The 25,369-nt window shown below is 48.4% G+C and overlaps 1 protein-coding gene across 1 annotated transcript in view; it reads right to left on the bottom strand.

The window, feature by feature from the left end:
- LOC135040603 (tyrosine-protein kinase SRK3-like) overlaps window positions 1-25,369 on the bottom strand; it is a 95,274-nt gene that overhangs the window by 38,363 nt on the left and 31,542 nt on the right. Inside the window, exon 2 of the mRNA XM_063954845.1 lies at window positions 625-743. Coding sequence (XP_063810915.1) covers window positions 625-743 — 119 coding nt within the window. The remainder of the gene's footprint in view (window positions 1-624; window positions 744-25,369) is intronic.

Below are 25,369 nucleotides of genomic sequence, written 5' to 3'. Positions count from 1 at the left end.
AAAGCTGCCAGAGGGAGCAGTTAGGGTTAGACACTTGGTGTAGGGTTAGGGTTAGGCTGCCAGAGGGAGCAGTTAGGGTTAGACACTTGGTTTAGGGTTAAGCTGCCAGAGGGAGCAGTTAGGGTTAGACACTTGGTGTAGGGTTAGGGTTAGGCTTCCAGAGGGATCAGTTAGGGTTAGGCACTTGGTGTAGGGTTAGGCTGCCAGAGGGATCAGTTAGGGTTAGACACTTGGTTTAGGGTTAAGCTGCCAGAGGGAGCAGTTAGGGTTAGACACTTGGTGTAGGGTTAGGGTTTGGCTGCCAGAGGGAGCAGTTAGGGTTAGGCACTTGATGTAGGGATAGGGTTAGGCTTACAGAGGGATCAGTTAGGGTTAGGCACTTGGTGTAGGGATAGGGTTGGGCTGCCAGAGGGAGCAATTAGGGTGAGACACTTGGTGTAGGTTTAGGCTGCCAGAGGGAGCAGTTAGGGTTAGGCACTTGGTATAGGGTTAGGGTTGGGCTGCCAGAGGGAACAGTTAGGGTTAGGCACTTGCTGTAGAGTTATGGTTAGGCTGTAGAGAGATCGGTTAGGGTTAGACACTTGGGTTGGAAAATGGACACAATTAAATGGAAGGGGGACATACCAGAGATATAGTAGCATTTATCTTGTTCCCGTCTCCATACCAAGTATGAGCCGGTTCTGTTCTGCTCTTGCAGGAGGTAGCGCTTGGCATCAAGCTTTGTCAATGGACCAGAATACCAGCTGGAGAACAGAAGACAGTGTTAATGGCCACTCATTAGACATCATCATTATCAGCACTGCTGATTGGCTGCCTGCTGGTACCTACAGTGGTGTCGAGAGAGGGGGTACAGATTACCAGGGCCCAGGCATGCAAGGGGGCCCAGGACAGAGCATACCAGTAGCCATTTTTTTGGTGGGATAATGTTTTTTCCCCTTTATTATAAATTAGTGGGTGGGCATGCGAGCAGCTGGTCGGGCTGCTGGGAGGGGGGATGTATGTGTGTGTCACCTGGCTGTTTGTTCCTTGTCATGGACGTACCTCACAGCCACTTCCACCTGCCACACCACTGCTTTGGATCTCGCGGGATGATATCATCATCTTGCGAGTAAATCTCTGTAGCCAGCTCTGGAACGCTTCTTCAGATTCAGCAAGCTCCGGGAGGTGGGCAGGGACTGGGAGGGGCAGGCGTGCTGCTGGCTGGGCGTGGCCTGTGGGTGTAAGAAGTGGCGCAGCTCAGCTCAGTTGTAAGAATCAGCAGCGGGGCTGGTCACCTCGTCGGGAGCTAGTATGTTAGGCTGCGACATTGTGAGCTGAGAACTGTGAGTGACAGGCACGGCACTGCGTCTTATAAATTCCATATAAATATTCTATAATACGTGCATCCATACATTACCATTAGTGTTAGTAATATACATATGGATCTATATAAATTTCTATACAGATAAATGGATCTATATATATTTCTATATAGATATACAGTATATAGATTTATATATTTACCTATATATATAGAAATAAATAAATATACATACTGTGGCCACACCCACTCAGGGGTGAGGCCCGGGAAGTTTTTGTACCGGTGCCCAGGATTTCTCTTGGCAGCCCTGGGTACAGAGGCCCATAATTATGACAGTAAGCCCCATGACTAGCCCATTCCTTACTGATGTCCACCGTGGTATCTACAGGGAACAGGGGAGGAGAGATAGAGGATGGTAGTGGTGGTCTCAGGAGACTGGGGGGCACAAGGCTGTGTTTGAAGAAAGGTGGGAAAATCCCATTAGAGAGGAGAGGAGGAAGATGGGAGGAAAGTGGAGGCAGATGGTTGGGGAGGGGATGGGTCAGGGGGGCAGGTTGAGGGTGGAGAAGAAGAGAAGAACTTGGTTTTCTTCCAATGTGGTAAGAAGGAAGAAGGAGGAGGCACTATGGTAAAACATCTCAGGTCTTTATAATGTCCAGCAATGGAAGCTGCAACATGCCACATCTGTAGTTAGGTGGATAATGACAAGTTTTTGGAACGTCTGGTAAAGGTACTTACATGCATTTATAGAGTGTAATAAATATAGATGGAACAGGTAGGTCATTATAATCTGAGTGTAGGGTACCTATAAGGTCCAGTAAGGGGTAACAGGGCATGTCAGGCCTTTATAATGCTCAGTAACAGTGGGTCACTGACGTGTCTGCTCGTGGCACGGCTCAGGGTGACATCCCATACGCTCAGGTACAATAATACTGCCCCTCACTTGGGCAATAGATGGATGTTTGCCTACCCTGGGTTACCTCTCTCGCCCCCTGCTGGGGACATTACTGCAGCACACCACATGCACAGTCTATATAACATGTAATCAGTATAGGAATGAGATGGCAGCGGACAGCGGTTACTGTTTATCACCGCATGCTGCAGGTATTCTCCCCGGGTTACACATACCGGTAGAATAACATACAGCTCGCAGAGCCCCTATATACTGTAGGTAGGTGATCACAGTACACCACCGCTGTCTCATGTGCTCCAGTTCTCCATACAGAGTACTCAGCTGCAGTCATCATATAACCGTACAATAAATGTAGTAGTTTTATACAGCGTGTGATTCGGGATGTAGTTATGTGTAAATACATCTCATTTCTAAATACTGTTAGGTGTAAAATAAGACCCCTCCTGGCTTGTAATGACAAAGCCGCAGCTATAAATGTACACTCATCCCTGTGTGTGTGTACCCCCTGGTACATTCCGTGTCTCCCTTCACATGCACCAGGTATGGGAGCTCGTATACTGATAACACCGGAAAACCGCCATGGAATCCCACACTCGTACACAATCCTATCCCATATACAGGGGCGTACTTACGGGTGACCCCTAGGCACAACAGTAGCTGCCGCCCCCGACGCCCCCCATCCCCGACTCCTTGCCTAATTTAATTATTTTTATTGATTGCTTATAAGCCCTCATTTTAATAGAATAATTGAAAATCCACTATGACTTTTTTTAATTACTATATGTATACATATTTACTAAGTAGGACAGCTTATAGACGTAGCATGTGCATATCCCATTTACACTCCATGGTGTATGGTACAGTACAGTGTAAATATTTAGCAGTTTCTGACAGTACCAACACAAGCATCTTACTGCCGCCCCCAAACCACTGGCGCCCCTAGGCACGTGCCTCACGTGCGTAATGTGAAATTCGCCACTGCCCATACACAGTACATCCCATACTGTAAGAGCCACATACTGTATGGAATACAGGGCATACAATGTTGTACCCCCAAGACAGTACACCCCATACAGTACATTCTATACTGGATACATCATACAGTATTCCCCATACAGTACTCCCCATACAGGACAATCTATACTGTATACATCATACAGTATTCCCCATACAGTACTCCCCATACAGGACAATCTATACTGTATACATCATACAGTACTCTCCATACAGTATTCCCCATACAGTACTCCCCATACAGGACAATCTGTACTGTATACATCATACAGTACTCCCCATACAGTACTCCCCATACAGGACAATCTGTACTGTATACATCATACAGTACTCTCCATACAGTACTCCCAATACAGGACATTGTATACTGTATACCTCATACAATACATACTATTCAGTAAAACCCCACACAGCATTCTCCATACAGTACCCATCATACAGTGCTCTCCATACAGTACTCTCCATACAGTACCCACCATATAGCACTCTCCATACAGTATCCACCATACAGTACTCTCCATATAGTTCAAATTGTAAAGCGCAACGGAATTTGCTGCTCTATATAAGAAACTGTTAATAAATAAATAATATAGTACTCCCCATACAGAACTCTCCATACAGTACCCACCATACAGTACCCACCATACAGTACTCTCAATACAGTACTCTCAATACAGTATTCTCAATACAGTACTCTCCATACAGTACTCCCCATACAGTACTCTCCACACAGTACCTGCCATACAGTACTCTCCATACAGTACCCACCATACAGTACCCATCATACAGTACTCTCCATACAGTACTCTCCATACAGTACCCGCCATATAGCACTCTCCATACAGTATTCACCATACAGTACCCATCATACAGTACTCTCTATACAGTACTCTCCATACAGTACCCACCATACAGTACCCATCATACAGTACTCTCCATACAGTACTCTCCATACAGTACCCGCCATATAGCACTCTCCATACAGTATTCACCATACAGTACCCATCATACAGTACTCTCCATACAGTACTCTCCATACAGTACCCGCCATATAGCACTCTCCATACAGTACCCATCATACAGTACTCTCCATACAGTATCCACCATACAGTACCCATCATACAGTACTCTCCATACAGTACTCTCCATACAGTACCCGCCATATAGCACTCTCCATACAGTACCCACCATACAGTACTCTCCATATAGTTCAAATTGTAAAGCGCAACGGAATTTGCTGCGCTATATAAGAAACTGTTAATAAATAAATAATATAGTACTCCCCATACAGAACTCTCCATACAGTACCCACCATACAGTACCCACCATACAGTACTCTCAATACAGTACTCTCAATACAGTATTCTCAATACAGTACTCTCCATACAGTACTCTCCACACAGTACCCGCCATACAGTACTCTTTATACAGTACTCTCCATACAGTACCCACCATACAGTACCCATCATACAGTACTCTCCATACAGTACTCTCCATACAGTACCCGCCATATAGCACTCTCCATACAGTATCCACCATACAGTACCCATCATACAGTACTCTCCATACAGTACTCTCCATACAGTACCCGCCATATAGCACTCTCCATACAGTATCCACCATACAGTACCCATCATACAGTACTCTCCATACAGTACCCGCCATATAGTACTCTCCATACAGTATCCACCATACAGTACCCATCATACAGTACTCTCCATACAGTATTCACCATATAGTTCAAATTGTAAAGCTCAACGGAATTTGCTGCGCTATATAAGAAACTGTTAATAAATAAATAATATAGTACTCCCCATACAGAGCTCTCCATACAGTACCCACCATACAGTACCCACCATACAGTACTCTCAATACAGTACTCTCAATACAGTATTCTCAATACAGTACTCTCCATACAGTACTCCCCATACAGTACTCTCCACACAGTACCTGCCATACAGTACTCTCCATACAGTACCCACCATACAGTACCCATCATACAGTACTCTCCATACAGTACCCACCATACAGTACCCACCATACAGTACTCTCAATACAGTACTCTCAATACAGTATTCTCAATACAGTACTCTCCATACAGTACTCCCCATACAGTACTCTCCACACAGTACCCGCCATACAGTACTCTCCCTACAGTACTCTCCATACAGTACTCCCCATACAGTACTCTCCATACAGTACTCTCCATACAGTACTAGTGATGAGCGGGTTCGGTTTCTCGGAAACCGAACCCCCCCGAACTTCACCCTTTTTACACGGGTCCGAGGCATACTCGGATTCTCCCGTATGGCTCGGTTAACCCGAGCGCGCCCGAACGTCATCATCCCGCTGTCGGATTCTCGCGAGATTCGGATTCTATATAAGCAGCCGCGCGTCGCCGCCATTTTCACTCGTGCATTGGAAATGTTAGGGAGAGGACGTGGCTGGCGTCCTCTCCGTTTATGTTGAACTTGATTGTGCACTATTGCTTAATTGTGGGGAGGGCTGGGGAGCAGCTGTATAATATAGGAGGAGTACAGTGCAGAGTTTTGCTGATCAGTGACCACCTGCCTGAAAATCTGTGCTCAGTGTGCTGCATATATCTGTGCTCACACTGCTTAATTGTGGGGACTGGGGAGCAGCTGTATTATATAGCAGGAGTACAGTGCAGAGTTTTGCTGACAGTGACCACCAGTATACGTTGTCTGCCTGAAAAATAACGCTCCATATCTGTGCTCAGTGTGCTGCTTTATTGTGGGGACTGGGGACCACCAGTATAATATTATATAGGAGGAGTACAGTGCAGAGTTTTGCTGACCAGTGACCACCAGTATATAATATATAGCATTACGGTACAGTAGGCCACTGCTGTACCTACCTCTGTGTCGTCATTAAGTATACTATCTGTGGCCGGAGAGCCCCAGCCACGAGGCAAATGGCCGCCTGCGGCACTGAAGGGGTTAACCCCTAGTGCCCGGCGCCATTTTTAAAGACAAAGGGGCGCTTGGCGCCAAATTTGAATTGTGTTGGGCACTAGGCGCCGTGTTTGTAAAAATATGTTTAAATTGTAATTTTAAACTGTGCCGTGGTCCCGGACCTCTCCGGAGACCACGGCAGGGAGGACAGCCCCCCGGCGCGCTCAGCAGTGTGTGCGCGCCGGGGGAGAGGAGGCAGCCGCTGACCGCCGGAGTCCGGGAGCTCCGCTCCCGGCAGCGGTCAGTGTAGCCCCGGGCGCACTGGAGTGTGCGCGCCGGGGAGAAGGGTGAGCGCTGCAAGGCACAGGCTCAGCAATGTACAGTGGGATTTTAAATGTAATATATTTAAAGAGAAAGTGCACTTACTTGATTGTGTGTCCCAGGAGGGGGGAATCCATAGCTGTGCAGGCTGATGGATTCTCCCAGACCCTTTCCCCAAAAACGGAATGTTTTCCCATCCAGCCTCACAGTTCCAAAGGGTACAGGGAGAAAGAGAAGCAGCTTAGCTATAAAACAAGCTGAGTGGTTTCTTGGAGCTCCATGGAGATCAGCCGTAGTGCCAAGAAACCTGGGCCGGGGAGCCAGGCTGCCCAGCTCTGGAGCCCAAATCCAGGCTGCAGGCAGTGAGAGGGGTCCCGGGCAGGTTTCTGGAAGTCAGTTTAGGAGGGAAAAACTTCCCCCCAGCCAGACTGAACGGCACCGTGGGAGTATCCTGAATCTCCAAGATAGGAGGGTCAAAGGAGACCGACCACTCCCCACTGTCCATAGGGAACAATGTAAAGGTGTGCATGAGACCAGAGCATGCACAGCTCATGGGTAAACATTGATTGGTTGTACACCACAGGGCGGGCTTACCCCCTGTGGTAAGGGGTCTTGGAGAGGGATAAAAGAAGGGCAGTTGGCCCATAGGATTGTGTATTGTAACATCTTCTTCTGCTGAAAACATCTTGATTGTATGCTGTTGCCCCTAGCAATAGGGAGGAGCCTTTTTAAAGGTTATTTGAGCAAATAAACATCTTTGCCTCAAGAAGACTGCTTCATCTTGTGACCAACAGGGTTAGGCCAAACCTAGCCCCGTTCTCCGGCTGTCCAGGGAAGCACCTGACGTCTCCAAGCTCCGCCTTCCGCCAGCTACCGGTAGAGGCCTAGCAAGTGGCTAGTGGGGATTCATCAGCACCACACAGCTGTGGTAAGGCAGTGCGTCGGCACATACAGAGCAGAACCGTGGTTCCAAACGCCACGGCAGGTTAGGAGTTTGGTGGTGGCAGCGAGAACCCGCCCACAGCGTAGTGGGTGGAGTCAGTAACAGGCGGTTACTGACGGTAAGCGGGAATCCCCTATGTGGTCAGGCCTCGTGCGGCTTGACCTTCCATTCTGTGCGCAGTCGACGGGACGCGGCAAGCGGCGAGTGCTTCCGTACGGTACCGTCCTGTCACACTATCCATCTAGATTCTATACCTGTGGTGCATTTCAGTTGTGCAGTTTGCTGACACAGTGACCACCAGTATATATAACAGTACGGTACGGAAGGCCACTGCTGTACCTACCTCTGTGTCGTCATTAAGTATACTATCCATCTACATTCTATACCTGTGGTGCATTTTAGTTTTGCAGTTTGCTGACACAGTGACCACCAGTATACTATATATAGCAGTACGGTACGGAAGGCCACTGCTGTACCTACCTCTGTGTCGTCATTAAGTATACTATCCATTTACATTCTATACCTGTGGTGCATTTTAGTTTTGCAGTTTGCTGACACAGTGACCACCAGTATACTATATATAGCAGTACGGAAGGCCACTGCTGTACCTACCTCTGTGTCGTCATTAAGTATACTATCCATCTACATTCTATACCTATGGTGCATTTTAGTTTTGCAGTTTGCTGACAGTGACCACCAGTATACTATATATAGCAGTACGGTACGGAAGGCCACTGCTGTACCTACCTCTGTGTCGTCATTAAGTATACTATCCATCTACATTCTATACCTGTGGTGCATTTTAGTTTTGCAGATTGCTGACAGTGACCACCAGTATATATAGCAGTACGGTACGGAAGGCCACTGCTCTACCTACCTCTGTGTCGTCAAGTATACTATCCATCCATACCTGTGGTGCATTTCAGTTGTGCGCAGTATATATAGTAGTAGACCATTGCTATTGATAGTTACTGGCATATAATTCCACACATTAAAAAATGGAGAACAAAAATGTGGAGGTTAAAATAGGGAAAGATCAAGATCCTCTTCCACCTCGTGCTGAAGCTGCTGCCACTAGTCATGGCCGAGACAATGAAATGCCATCAACGTCGTCTGCCAAGGCCGATGCCCAATGTCACAGTAGAGAGCATGTAAAATCCAATAAACAAAAGTTTAGTAAAATGACCCAAAAATCAAAATTAAAAGCGTCTGAGGAGAAGCGTAAACTTGCCAATATGCCATTTACGACACGGAGTGGCAATAAACGGCTGAGGCCCTGGCCTATGTTCATGGCTAGTGGTTCAGCTTCACATGAGGATGGAAGCACTCATCCTCTCGCTAGAAAAATGAAAAGACTTAAGCTGGCAAAAGCACAGCAAAGAACTGTGCGTTCTTCAAAATCACAAATCCCCAAGGAGAGTCCAATTGTGTCGTTTGCGATGCCTGATCTTCCCAACACTGGACGTGAAGAGCTTGCGCCTTCCACCATTTGCACGCCCCCTGCAAGTGTTGGAAGGAGCACCCGCAGTCCAGTTCCTGATAGTCAAATTGAAGATGTCACTGTTGAAGTACACCAGGATGAGGATATGGGTGTTGCTGGCGCTGGGGAGGAAATTGACAAGGAGGATTCTGATGGTGAGGTGGTTTGTTTAAGTCAGGCACCCAGGGAGACACCTGTTGTCCGTGGGACGAATATGGCCATTGACATGCCTGGTCAAAATACAAAAAAAATCAGCTCTTCGGTGTGGAATTATTTCAACACAAATGCGGACAACAGGTGTCAAGCCGTGTGTTGCCTTTGTCAAGCTGTAATAAGTAGGGGTAAGGACGTTAACCACCTCGGAACATCCTCCCTTAGACGTCACCTGCAGCGCATTCATCATAAGTCAGTGACAAGTTCAAAAACTTTGGGTGACAGCGGAAGCAGTCCACTGACCACTAAATCCCTTCCTCTTGTAACCAAGCTCCTGCAAACCACACCACCAACTCCCTCAGTGTCAATTTCCTCCTTACCCAGGAAAGCCAATAGTCCGGCAGGCCATGTCACTGGCAAGTCTGACGAGTCCTCTCCTGCCTGGGATTCCTCCGATGCATCCTTGAGTGTAACGCCTACTGCTGCTGGCGCTGCTGTTGTAGCTGCTGGGAGTCGATCGTCATCCCAGAGGGGAAGTCGGAAGACCACTTGTACTACTTCCAGTAAGCAATTGACTGTCCAACAGTCCTTTGCGAGGAAGATGAAATATCACAGCAGTCATCCTGCTGCAAAGCAGATAACTCAGGCCTTGGCAGCCTGGGCGGTGAGAAACGTGGTTCCGGTATCCACCGTTAATTCAGAGGCAACTAGAGACTTGATTGAGGTACTGTGTCCCCGGTACCAAATACCATCTAGGTTCCATTTCTCTAGGCAGGCGATACCGAAAATGTACACAGACCTCAGAAAAAGACTCACCAGTGTCCTAAAAAATGCAGTTGTACCCAATGTCCACTTAACCACGGACATGTGGACAAGTGGAGCAGGGCAGACTCAGGACTATATGACTGTGACAGCCCACTGGGTAGATGTATTGCCTCCCGCAGCAAGAACAGCAGCGGCGGCACCAGTAGCAGCATCTCGCAAACGCCAACTCGTTCCTAGGCAGGCTACGCTTTGCATCACCGCTTTCCAGAAGAGGCACACAGCTGACAACCTCTTACGGAAACTGAGGAAGATCATCGCAGAATGGCTTACCCCAATTGGACTCTCCTGGGGATTTGTGACATCGGACAACGCCAGCAATATTGTGCGTGCATTACATCTGGGCAAATTCCAGCACGTCCCATGTTTTGCACATACATTGAATTTGGTGGTGCAGAATTATTGAAAAAACGACAGGGGCGTGCAAGAGATGCTGTCGGTGGCCCGAAGAATTGCGGGCCACTTTCGGCATTCAGCCACCGCGTACAGAAGACTGGAGCACCACCAAACAATCCTGAACCTGCCCTGCCATCATCTGAAGCAAGAGGTGGTAACGAGGTGGAATTCAACCCTCTATATGCTTCAGAGGATGGAGGAGCAGCAAAAGGCCATTCAAGCCTATACATCTAGCCACGATATAGGCAAAGGAGGGGGAATGCACCTGACTCAAGCGCAGTGGAGAATGATTTTAACGTTGTGCAAGGTTCTGCAACCCTTTAAACTTGCCACACGTGAAGTCAGTTCAGACACTGCCAGCCTGAGTCAGGTCATTCCCCTCATCAGGCTTTTGCAGAAGAAGCTGGAAACATTGAAGGAGGAGCTAAAACAGAGCGATTCCGCTAGGCATGTGGGACTTGTGGATGGAGCCCTTAAATTCGCTTAACCAGGATTCACGGGTGGTCAATCTGTTGAAATCAGAGCACTACATTTTGGCCACCGTGCTAGATCCTAGATTTAAAACCTACGTTGGATCTCTCTTTCCGGCAGACACAAATCTGCAGAGGTTCAAAGACCTGATGGTGAGAAAATTGTCAAGTCAAGCGGAACGTGACCCGTCAACATCTCCTCCTTCACATTCTCCCGCAACTGGGGGTGCGAGGAAAAGGCTAAGAATTCCGAGCCCACCCGCTGGCGGCGATGCAGGGCAGTCTCGAGCGAGTGCTGACATCTGGTCCGGACTGAAGGACCTGCCAACGATTACTGACATGTCGTCTTCTGTCACTTCATATGATTCTCTCACCATTGAAAGAATGGTGGAGGATTATATGAGTGACCGCATCCAAGTAGGCACGTCACACAGTCCGTACGTATACTGGCAGGAAAAAGAGGCAATTTGGAACCCCTTGCACAAACTAGCTGTATTCTACCTAAGTTGCCCTCCCTCCAGTGTGTACTCCGAAAGAGTGTTTAGTGCAGCCGCTCACCTTGTCAGCAATCGGCGTACGAGGTTACTTCCAGAAAATGTGGAGAAGATGATGTTCATCAAAATGAATTTTAATCAATTCCTCCGTGGAGACATTCACCAGCAGCAATTGCCTCCACAAAGTACACAGGGACCTGAGATGGTGGATTCCAGTGGGGACGAATTAATAATCTGTGAGGAGGGGGATGTACACAGTGAAAGGGGTGAGGAATCGGAGGATGATGATGAGGTGGACATCTTGCCTCTGTAGAGCCAGTTTGTGCAAGGAGAGATTGATTGCTTCTTTTTTTGGTGGGGGCCCAAACCAACCAGTCATTTCAGTCACAGTCGTGTGGCAGACCCTGTGGCTGAAATGATGGGTTCGTTAAAGTGTGCATGTCCTGTTTATACAACATAAGGGTGGGTGGGAGGGCCCAAGGACAATTCCATCTTGCACCTCTTTTTTCTTTCATTTTTCTTTGCATCATGTGCTGTTTGGGGACAATTTTTTTGAAGTGCCATCCTGTCTGACACTGCAGTGCCACTCCTAGATGGGCCAGGTGTTTGTGTCGGCCACTTGTGTCGCTTAGCTTAGCCATCCAGCGACCTCGGTGCAAATTTTAGGACTAAAAATAATATTGTGAGGTGTGAGGTGTTCAGAATAGACTGGAAATGAGTGGAAATTATGGTTATTGAGGTTAATAAAACTATGGGATCAAAATGACCCCCAAATTCTATGATTTAAGCTGTTTTTTAGGGTTTTTTGTAAAAAACACCGAATCCAAAACACACCCGAATCCGACAAAAATTTTTCGGTGAGGTTCTGCCAAAACGCGTCCGAATCCAAAACACGGCCGCGGAACCGAATCCAAAACCAAAACACAAAAACCCGAACATTGTCCGGTGCACATCACTAAACAGTACCCACCATGCAGTACTCTCCATACAGTACTCTTCATACAGTACCCACCATACAGTACTCCCCATACAGTACTCTCCATACAGTACTCTCCATACAGTACTCTCTATACAGTACTCCCCATACAGTACTCTCCATACAGTACCCACCATACAGTACTCTCCATACAGTACCCACCATACAATACTTTCCATAAAGTACCCACCATACAGTACTCCTCATACAGTACTCTAAATACAGTACCCACCATACAGTACTCTCCATACAGTACCCACCAAACAGTACTCTCCACACAGTACCCACTATACAGTATACACCATACAATACTCTCCATACAGTACCCACCATACAGTACCCACCATACATTACTCTCCATACAGTACCCTCCATACAGTACTCTCCATACAGTACCCACCATACAGTACTACCTATACAATACCCACCATACAGCACTCTCCATACAGTACCCACCATATAGTACTCTCCATACAGTACTTTCCATACAGTACCCACCATACATTGCTCCCCACACAGTACCTATGATACAGTACTCTCCATATAGTACCCACCATACAGTACCCCCATACAGTACCCATGATACAGTACCCATCGTACAGTACCCACCACACAGTAATACCCATACAGTACTCTCCATACAGTACTCGCCATACAGTACTACCCATACAGTACTCTCTAGACAGTACTCTCCATACAGTATCCTCCATACAGTACTACCCATACAGTACTCTCCATATAGTACCACCATACAGTACTCTCCATACAGTACTCCCTATACAGTACCCACCATACAGTACTCTCCATCAAGTACCCACCATACAGTACTCCCAATACAGTACTCTCCATACAGTACCCACCATACAGTACTCTCCATACAGTACCCTCCATAAAGTACTCTCCATACAGTACCCACCATACAGTACCCACCATACAGTACTCACCATACAGTACCAACCATAGAGTACCAACCATACAGTACCCACCATACAATACTCTCCATAAAGTACCCACCATACAGTACTCCACATACAGTACTCCACATACAGTACCCACCATACAGTACTCACCATACAGTACTCCACATACAGTACCCACCATACAGTACTCCACATACAGTACCCACCATACAGTACCCACCATACAGTACTCTCCATACAGTACCCACCATACAGTACCCACCATACAGTACTCCCCATACAGTACTCTCCATACAGTACCCACCATACAATACTCTCCATACAGTATCCACCATACAGTACTTCACATACAGCACTCCACCTACAGTACTCTCCATACAGTACACACCATATAGTACTCTCCATACAGTATTCACCATATAGTACTCTCCAGACTGTAAATATCATAGAGATATACCCATACAGGGAATTCCATACTGTACCATCATACAGTACTCCCCACATGAGGGGTGTACATTAAGTTTCCAGATGCACAAGATGTATTATATTTACAACCAACGTGAAATCACATTTTTTTTTTAAAGTATTCCCCAGAGGAGTCTGTGTAAAGTTGCGTGCGCTCCAACCACTTGGCGAATCAGCTGGCCCGGTCACACGCAGGTATGTCTTCTACTCTGCTCACAATGACTCCCACACATCTTGTGCTTGACTTGTGGGAACACAAAGGTCTGGAGTGTGCAGCAGATAACTAGGCTCCTTACATACATTCATGGACCAGAAAATCCACCACACTCCTGGACTTGTGGGCAGGTGCACCGTTGTGATGGAGAAGGGCACCGCGAGTGCGAGTTCTTGGACGGCGCCTGGAAATGGCTTCCAGCACTTGCAGCAGGCATTGGTTGGTGTGCTAGTCCTAGAGATGGGAGCCACACCGTGAACCGGGCAGAGCTGCCTCATCAGCAGGAGGCACACAGGCAGACCCTCCAGTGTAGAGCGACAGGGGCATACAGCGCCCACACCTTTTCCCCAGCCAGCCCAGTGAGAGACTGGGAGTAGCAGGCAGAGAGTGTCACCCACCCGTGCCAGACAGGGTGAGACAGGCAGAGAGTCCTCGTCCGAGCCTCCACCAGCACCCATACAGCACGCCTCATCTAGCCCAGGGAGAGACTTGTGAGCTGTAACAAGGGAAGTGACAGTCTGCTAGTGAGTGGCAGCCAGCCCGCGGTACAGGGGGCACCAGCCTGGCAGTCCCTGTGCTCAGTGCCCAGTGATATGGACAGTGGCCCAGTTTATATGCTACCAGGAAAGTAAAATATACTGTATTCACCCTGTAGCCTGCTCAGACATTAATTACAGGTGGAGGTCTGCAGACTTTCAGTGTATACAGTGGTTAATACCAAGCATTGTTATATGTGGGAGCTGTTTCATATCAGCTCATACTGCCACCTTGTGGCCAGTGAGGATAGTACTGGACCTCACATTAACGACACCTGAGAACAGGATTAGGGACAGGACTAGAGACAGGACAGGACTAGAGACAGGATTAGGGCTAGGACTGGAGACAGGACTAGGGACAGGACTAGAGATAGGACTAGAGACAGGACTAAGGACATGATTAGAGACAGGACTAGGGACAGGACTAGAGAGAGGACTATATGTAACCCTACCCTCAATACCTTGAACGAGAGCTGTCTATGTATTCTATTAAGGGATGGTTACCTAATAGTTGTGCCTCCACTCAAGCTATGTGTAGTATTTAACTACCGTTAAGGCTTGCTTGAGTAATCCTGATCTCTATCCTTAGGGGATGATTCCCTTATATCATAGATATATTATCTAATATACCTGTCTCTTTCTTCCTGGATCTTCAGATCAACTTCCAGACGGACCAGACACACATGGCAAGTATAACACTTTAATGACCAGTACCAAATGGATTAAGTATACATTAACATTTCATCAATTACACATTCCCCTATAAGTCATTAATCCATGCTAACCCCCTGTCAATTAGGTCTATACACACTACCTGCATGCAATACAACAAATCCTTTTTCTTTTCAAGACACCCTTAGGTGTTAGAGTGACCCGGGTACTCTTAATATGATAGTGCACTATAAGGGCCCATAAACTTCCTAAAAATAACAGCAGTTAATACAGAATGTCTGACACTATGTTTTAGTATCAACTATCAGTTCTCCCTTCAGTTAAAGAGAAAGATGTTTGGCTCAGTCTACTTATGGTAGCGATTACTTTCTCCTATAACAGGCCTGGCCAACCTGTGGCTCTCCAGATGTTGTGAAACTACACATCCCAGCATGCCCTGCCACAGTTTTAGCATTCCCTAATAGCAAAACTGTGGCAAGGCATGATGGGACTTGTAGTTTTACAACAGCTGGAGAGCCACAGGTTGGCCAGGCCTGTCCTATAAGGTTACTTATAGTTCCTCCTTGGCAGATAACAGAAAGTATCTATTTAGCTCATAGATAGTAACATCAACAGTTGATTACCAAGGAATCTGTATCCTTTCCTCAGTAAAAATGTTACCGTAGTTGTCCAGTATTAAAGTAAACTCCTAAGAAGCTGGTATGATAAACCTTTGCTATGCTGCGTCCTTGTGTCCATTTGAAGTAGCTGATGCTTTCTATATTTCAGAGCATATATAGCTTTTCGATTCCTGTATGCCTCAAATTATTGTTGTCTCTTAGGATGAGTCTATATTAAATATATCTGCAAGAGATGGTTTCTCTTATCATAGTCACAGCGAGCTCAAATCCTTTAACTTTATAACTAATAGTCTCTTACGTGTCAGTCCTTCTTACGGGTTCACGAATATACATATAACACAGTTGTATTAAAGTGCCACAAGCTAGTCCTTGAATCGGGATGATATTCTAATCCTTTGTGGCTGAGAGGCTTTAACATTCATCCAATGTCACTGTAGTATGGCTACCTTTAATGTCCTTGCCTCTAATTCTGCTAATTCAGGGGCATAAATACACACATTAGGTGGCAGCTTTAGGGTGTTACTTTCTATTTAGCGCTGCGGAACAATGTCTCTGGCTCTCCTTTGACTGATGTGATGCTGATATATGGGGGAGCTTTAAAACTGTATTTATGAAGCATTAAACAGTTCAAGTTTCACTCCACTCCTCCTGTTACATATATATACCCAGTGCTTTCTACCTTCTCCTTAGCACTATGATTAAGCCATACATGGAACTGTAATTATAGGTCACTCTGACTACTGTGACCCATTACTATCCTCCTGCATAATAGCCATTATTGCGGCCTAGCCCTGGAGTCCTTAGTCCCAATATGAAATTGACTATGTACCATAGTCACCTATGGCTTGCTGTGCTTAGTGTAGGGGTAATATAAATGGCTGGATTATACACTCACACTTCTACCATCTAGTGGTGCTGCTGCATGCTCCTCCCCCGACTCCTCCCTTACACTTACAGCCACACAGAATGGAGCCTCTGCTGCTCCTCAGTATCCGCCTCCTGCAGACACTCCCCCGACTCCTCCCTTACACTGACAGCCACACAGAATGGAGCCTCTGCTGCTGCTCAGTCTCCGCCTCCTGCAGACACTCCCCCGACTCCTCCCTTCCACTGACAGCCACACAGAATGGAGCCTCTGCTGCTGCTCAGTCTCCGCCTCCTGCAGACACTCCCCCGACTCCTCCGTTACACTTACAGCCACACAGAATGGAGCCTCTGCTGCTGCTCAGTCTCCGCCTCCTACAGACACTCCCCCGACTCCTCCCTTACACTTACAGCCACACAGAATGGAGCCTCTGCTGCTGCTCAGTCTCCGCCTCCTGCAGACTGCTCCCCCGACTCCTCCCTTACACTTACAGCCACACAGAATGGAGCCTCTGCTGCTGCTCAGTCTCCGCCTCCTGCAGACACTCCCTCGACTCCTCCCTTACACTGACAGCCACACAGAATGGAGCCTCTGCTGCTGCTCAGTCTCGGCCTCCTGCAGACACTCCCCCGACTCCTCCCTTACACTTACAGCCACACAGAATGGAGCCTCTGCTGCTGGTCCTGGCTTCTTTGTTGTGGCTGTCAGAGTCTGTGCCGGTAATAGGTAGGAAGGAACTCTCTCTGTCTCCCTGTCATAGATGCGCCCTTCCAATACTGCTGGGTGAGTTGACTAGCGCTGATGCCGGGTTCTATGAACAGTGCTGAGTCTCAATGCTGCTGTCACCACCTTTACAGTAAGGAAGCCCTGTTCTGGCTACACACACTAAGCCCCCTCCGGCCGCCGCAATGTATACCGCTCAGCTCTAATGCGGGCGACGCCCGGAGCAGCAAAAAACTATGTCCTCTCACCAAGGGATATGCAGTCTCTCCCCCAGCTACACTCACAGCACCTCTCCACCCCTCTCTAGTAGTCACATGACCCACTCTGAGGTGATGCCCCGCCCACTGGCAATCACCCCACTAGGTGATTGACAGTTAGGAGCACAAGGACATTAACCCTTTAGATACACTGTGAAACCATAAAATAAGCCTTAATTGTATTCACCACTACATTTACATCAATGTACATACAATTACATATATGTGAACTGTATTATTTACCTCAAAACATGCATACAGTATTACAACATCCATTAACTTTTATATGAATAATATATATGCTTATACTCCATTTTAGTCACCATATTATAACTACCTCAGTATAAGTGTTGTTTAAACCCTAAATCAGGGTTACACTAGAAACAGGACTAGGGACAGGACTAGAGGGACTAGAGACATGACTAGGGCCAGGACTAGAGACAGGACTAGAGACAGGACTAAGGACAGGACTAGAGACAGGACTAAGGACATGACTAGAAACAGGACTAGAGACAGGACAAGGGACAGGACTAGAGACAGGACTAGGGATAGGACTAGAGGGACTAGAGACATGACTAGAGACAGGACTAGAGACAGGACTAGAGGGACTAGAGACAGGACTGGAGACATGACTAGGGACAGTACTAGAGACAGGACTAGAGGGACTAGAGACAGGACTGGAGACATGACTAGGGACAGTACTAGAGACAGGACTAGAGGGAATAGAGACAGGACTAGGGACATGACTAGGGACAGGACTAGAGCCAGGACTAGAGACAGGACTAGAGACAGGACTAGGGACAGGACTGGAGACAGGACTAGGGACAGGACTAGAGACAGGACTAGGGACAGGACTAGGGACAGGACTAGAGACAGGACTAGGGACAGGACTATAGACAGGACTAGGGACAGGACTATAGACAGGACTGGAGACAACACTAGGGACAGGACTAAGGACATGACTAGAGACAGGGCTAGAGACAGGGCTAGAGACAGGACTAGGGACAGGACTAGAGACAGGATTAGGGACAGGATTAGGGACATGACTGGAGACAGGACCAGGGACAGGACTAGGGACGGGATTAGGGACAGGACTAGGGACAGGATTGGAGACATGACTAGAGACAGGCCTAGAGACAGGACTAAGGACATAACTAGAGACAGGGCTAGAGACAGGATTAGGGACAGGACAATGGACAAGATTAGAGACAGCATTAGAGACAGGACAAGAGACAGTACTAGAGACAGGACTAGAGACAGGATTGGAGACAGGATTGGAGACAGGACTAGAGACAGGACTAGGGACAGGACTATAGACAGGACTAGGGACAGGACTATAGACAGGACTAGGGACAGGACTGGAGATAGGACTAGGGACAGGACTAAGGACAGGACTAGGGACAGGACTAGAGACAGGACTAAGAACATGACTAGAGACAGGGCTAGAGACAGGGCTAGAAACAGGACTAGGGACAGGACTAGAGACAGGATTATGGACAGGATTAGGGACAGGACTGGAGACAGGACTAGGGACAGGACTGGAAACAGGACTAGGGACAGGACTAGAGACAGGATTGGAGACAGGACTAGGGACAGGATTGGAGACATGACTAGAGACAGGACTAGAGACAGGACTAGGGACAGGACTAGGGACAGGACCAAGGACATGACTAGAGACAGGACTAGAGACAGGACTAGGGACAGGACTAGGGACAGGATTAGAGACAGGACTAGGGACAGGACTAGTTGGAGACATGACTAGAGACAGGCCTAGAGACAGGACTAGAGACAGGACTAAGGACATGAATAGAGACAGGGCTAGAGACAGGATTAGGGACAGGACAAGGGAGAAGATTAGAGACAGGATTAGAGACAGGACAAGAGACAGTACTAGAGACAGGACTAGAGACAGGATTGGAGACAGGATTGGAGACAGGACTAGGGACAGGATTGGAGACATGACTAGAGACAGGACTAGGGACAGGACTATAGACAGGACTAGGGACAGGACTATAGACAGGACTAGGGACAGGACTAGAGACAGGACTAGAGACAGGACTAAGGACAGGACTAGGGACACGACTAGGGACAGGACTAAGAGCATGACTAGAGACAGGACTAGAGACAGGACTAGGGACAGGACTAGAGACAGGACTAGAGACAGGATTAGGGACAGGACAAGAGACAGTACTAGAGACAGGACTAGGGACAGGACTAGAGACAGGATTGGAGACAGGACTAGGGACAGGATTGGAGACATGACTAGAGACAGAACTAGGGACAGGACTATAGACAGGACTAGGGACAGGACTATAGACAGGACTAGGGACAGGACTGGAGACAGGACTAGGGACAGGACTAAGGACAGGACTAGGGACACGACTAGGGACAGCACTAAGAGCATGACTAGAGACAGGACTAGAGACAGGACTAGGGACAGGACTAGAGACAGGACTAGGGACAGGACTGGAGACAGGACTAGGGACAGGACTATGGACAGGACTAGGGACAGGACTAAGAGCATGACTAGAGACAGGACTAGAGACAGGACTAGGGACAGGACAGGACTAGATACAGGACTAGAGACAGGACTAGACTAGAGACAGGATTGGAGACAGGACTAGGGACAGAATTGGAGAAATGACTAGATACTGGACTAGAGACAGGACTAGGGACAGGACAGGACTAGAGACAGGTTTGGAGACAGGACTAGGGACAGAATTGGAGACATGACTAGAGACAGGACTAGCGACAGGACTAGGGACAGGACTAGAGACAGGACTAGAGACAGGACCAAGGACATGACTAGACACAGGACTAGAGACAGGACTAGAGACAGGACTAGGGACAGGATTAGAGAAAGGACTAGGGACAGGACTAGGGACAGGACTAGGGACAGGACTAGGGACAGGACTAAGGACAGGACTAGGGACAGGACCAGGGACAGGACTAGGGACAGGACTAGAGACAGGACTAGGGACAGGACTAGGAACAGGACTAGGGACACGACTAGGGACATGACTAAGAGCATGACTAGAGACAGGACTAGAGACAGGACTAGGGACAGGACTAGAGACAGGACTAGGGACAGGATTGGAGACAGGACTAGGGACAGGACTAGAGACAGGACTAGAGACAGGACCAAGGACATGACTAGAGACAGGACTAGAGACAGGACTAGAGACAGGACTAGAGACAGGACTAGGGACAGGATTAGAGAAAGGACTAGGGACAGGACTAGGGACAGGACTAGGGACAGGACTAAGGACAGGACTAGGGACAGGACTAGGGACAGGACTAGAGACAGGACTAGGGACAGGACTAGGAACAGGACTAGGGACACGACTAGGGACAGGACTAAGAGCATGACTAGAGACAGGACTAGAGACAGGACTAGGGACAGGACTAGAGACAGGACTAGGGACAGGATTGGAGACAGGACGAGGGACAGGACTAAGGATAGGACTAGGGACAGGACTAAGAGCATGACTAGAGACAGGACTAGAGACAGGACTAGGGACAGGACAGGACTAGATACAGGACTAGACTAGAGACAGGATTGGAGACAGGACTAGGGACAGAATTGGAGACATGACTAGATACTGGACTAGAGACAGGACTAGACTAGAGACAGGATTGGAGACAGGAATAGGGACAGAATTGGAGACATGACTAGAGACAGGACTAGCGACAGGACTAGGGACAGGACTAGAGACAGGACTAGAGACAGGACCAAGGACATGACTAGAGACAGGACTAGAGACAGGACTAGAGACAGGACTAGAGACAGGACTAGGGACAGGATTAGAGAAAGGACTAGGGACAGGACTAGGGACAGGACTAGGGACAGGACTAAGGACAGGACTAGGGACAGGACTAGGGACAGGACTAGAGACAGGACTAGGGACAGGACTAGGAACAGGACTAGGGACACGACTAGGGACAGGACTAAGAGCATGACTAGAGACAGGACTAGAGACAGGACTAGGGACAGGACTAGAGACAGGACTAGGGACAGGATTGGAGACAGGACGAGGGACAGGACTAAGGATAGGACTAGGGACAGGACTAAGAGCATGACTAGAGACAGGACTAGAGACAGGACTAGGGACAGGACAGGACTAGATACAGGACTAGACTAGAGACAGGATTGGAGACAGGACTAGGGACAGAATTGGAGACATGACTAGATACTGGACTAGAGACAGGACTAGACTAGAGACAGGATTGGAGACAGGAATAGGGACAGAATTGGAGACATGACTAGAGACAGGACTAGCGACAGGACTAGGGACAGGACTAGAGACAGGACTAGAGACAGGACCAAGGACATGACTAGAGAAAGGACTTGAGACAGGACTAGGAACAGGATTAGAGAAAGGACTAGGGACAGGACTAGGGACAGGACTAGAGACAGGACTGGAGACAGGACTAAGGACAGGACTAGGGACAGGACTAGGGACAGGACTAGGGACAGGACTAGAGAGTGAGACAGGACTAGGGACAGGACTAGGGACAGGATTAGAGACAGGACTAGAGACAGGACTAGGGACAGGACTAGAGACAGGACTAGAGACAGGACTAGGGACAGGGCTAAGGACAGGACAAGAGACAGGACTAGAGACAGGACTAGGGACAGGACTAGGGACAGGACTAGAGACAGGACTAGGGACAGGACTGGAGACAGGACTAGGGACAGGACTAGAGACAGGACTAGAGGGACTAGAGACAGGACTAGGGACAGGACTAGAGACAGGACTAGAGACAGGACTAGAGACAGGACTAGCGACAGGACTAGGGACAGGACTAGAGACAGGACTAGAGACAGGACCAAGGACATGACTAGAGAAAGGACTTGAGACAGGACTAGGAACAGGATTAGAGAAAGGACTAGGGACAGGACTAGGGACAGGACTAGAGACAGGACTGGAGACAGGACTAAGGACCGGACTAGGGACAGGACTAGGGACAGGACTAGGGACAGGACTAGAGAGTGAGACAGGACTAGGGACAGGACTAAGGACATGACTAGAGACAGGACTAGAGACAGGACTAGAGACAGGACTAGAGACAGGACTAGGGACAGAACTAGAGACAGGACTAGGGACAGGGCTAAGGACAGGACAAGAGACAGGACTAGAGACAGGACTAGGGACAGGACTAGGGACAGGACTAGAGACAGGACTAGGGACAGGACTGGAGACAGGACTAGGGACAGGACTAGAGACAGGACTAGAGGGACTAGAGACAGGACTAGGGACAGGACTAGAGGCAGGACTAGGGACAGGACTAGAGACAGGATTGGAGACAGGACTAGGGACATGATTGGAGACATGACTAGAGACAGGACTAGAGACAGGACTAAGAACATGACTAGAGACAGGACTAGAGTCAGGGCTAGAGACAGGACTAGGGACAGGACTAGAGACAGGATTAGGGACAGGATTAGGGAAAGGACTAGGGACAGGACTAGAGACAGGACTAGGGACAGGACTAGAGACAGGATTGGAGACATGACTAGAGACAGGACTAGAGACAGGACTAAGAACATGACTAGAGACAGGACTAGAGTCAGGGCTAGAGACAGGACTAGGGACAGGACTAGAGACAGGACTAGGGACAGGATTAGGGACAGGACTAGGGACAGGACTAGAGACAGGACTAGGGACAGGACTAGAGACAGGACTAGGGACAGGACTAGGGACAGGACCAAGGACATGACTAGAAACAGGACTAGAGACAGGACTAGAGACAGGACTAGGGACAGGACTAGGGACAGGACGAAGGACATGACTAGAGACAGGACTAGAGACAGGACTAGAGACAGGACTAGAGACAGGACTAGGGACAGGATTGGAGACATGACTAGAGACAGGCCTAGAGACAGGACTAGAGACAGGTTTAGGGACAAAACTAGGGACAGGATTGGAGACAGGATTGGAGACAGGACTAGGGACAGGATTGGAGACATGACTAGAGACAGGACTAGGGACATGACTAGGGACAGGACTAAGAGCATGACTAGAGACAGGACTAGAGACAGGACTAGGGACAGGACTAGAGACAGGACTAGGGACAGGACTGGAGACAGGACTAGGGACAGGACTAAGGACAGGACTAGGGACAGGACTAGGGACAGGACTAAGAGCATGACTAGAGACAGGACTAGAGACAGGACTAGGGACAGGACAGGACTAGATACAGGACTAGAGCCAGGACTAGACTAGAGACAGGATTGGAGACAAGACTAGGGACAAAATTGAAGAAATGACTAGATACTGGACTAGAGACAGGACTAGGGACAGGACAGGACTAGAGACAGGATTGGAGACAGGACTAGGGACAGAATTGGAGACATGACTAGAGACAGGACTAGTGACAGGACTAGAGACAGGACAAAGGACATGACTAGAGACAGGACTAGAGACAGGACTAGGGACAGGATTAGAGAAAGGACTAGGGACAGGACTAGGGACAGGACTGGAGACAGGACTGGAGACAGGACTAAGGAAAGGACTAGGGACAGGATTAGGGACAGGACTAGGAACAGGACTAGAGACAGGACTAGGGACCGGACTAAGGACAGGACTAGGGACATGACTAGGGACAGGACTAAGAGCATGACTAGAGACAGGACTAGAGACAGGACTAGGGAGAGGACTAGAGACAGGACTAGGGACAGGACTGGAGACAGGACTAGGGACAGGACTAAGGACAGGACTAGGGACAGGACTAAGAGCATGACTAGAGAAAGGACTAGAGACAGGACTAGAGACAGGACTAGGTGCAGGACAGGACTAGATACAGGACTAGAGACAGGACTAGACTAGAGACAGGATTGGAGACAGGACTAGGGACAGAATTGGAGACATGACTAGATACTGGACTAGAGACAGGACTAGGGACAGGACAGGACTAGAGACAGGACTAGACTAGAGACAGGATTGGAGACAGGAATAGGGACAGAATTGGAGACATGACTAGAGACAGGACTAGCGACAGGACTAGGGACAGGACTAGAGACAGGACTAGAGACAGGACCAAGGACATGACTAGAGAAAGGACTAGAGACAGGACTAGGAACAGGATTAGAGAAAGGACTAGGGACAGGACTAGGGACAGGACTGGAGACAGGACTAAGGACAGGACTAGGGACAGGACTAGGGACAGGACTAGAGACAGGACTAGGGACAGGACTAGAGACAGGACTAGGGACAGGACTAGGGACAGGACTAGGGACAGGACTAGAGACAGGACTAGGAACAGGACTAGAGACAGGACTAGGGACAGGACTAGGGACAGGACTAGAGACAGGACTAGGGACAGGACTAAGAACAGGACTAGGGACAGGACTAGAGAGTGAGACAGGACTAGGGACAGGACTAGGGACAGGATTAGAGACAGCACTAGAGACAGGACTAGAGACAGTACTAGAGACAGGACTAGAGACAGGACTAGGGACAGGACTAGGGACAGGACTAGAGACAGGACTAGAGACAGGACTAAGAACAGGACTAGAGACAGGACTAGAGAGTGAGACAGGAGTAGGGACAGGACTAGGGACAGGACTAGGGACAGGACTAAGAACAGGACTAGGGACAGGACTAGAGAGTGAGACAGGACTATGGACATGACTAGAGACAGGACTAGGGACAGGACTAAGGACAGGACTAGGGTCAGGACTAGAGATAGGACTAGGGACAGGACTAGAGACAGGACTAAGGACAGGCCTAGAGACAGAACTAGGGACAGGACAACAGACTGGACTAAGGACAGGACTAGAGACAGGACTAGGGACAGGACAGGACTAAGGACAGGACTAGGGACAGGACTCTAGACAGGACTAGAGACTGGACTAAGGACAGGACTAGAGGCAGGACTAAGGACAGGACCAAAAATA

This window comes from Pseudophryne corroboree, unplaced genomic scaffold, assembly GCF_028390025.1.
Source record: "Pseudophryne corroboree isolate aPseCor3 unplaced genomic scaffold, aPseCor3.hap2 scaffold_752, whole genome shotgun sequence".
NCBI lineage: Eukaryota > Metazoa > Chordata > Amphibia > Anura > Myobatrachidae > Pseudophryne > Pseudophryne corroboree.
This window is presented reverse-complemented; position numbering and strand designations above follow the sequence as displayed.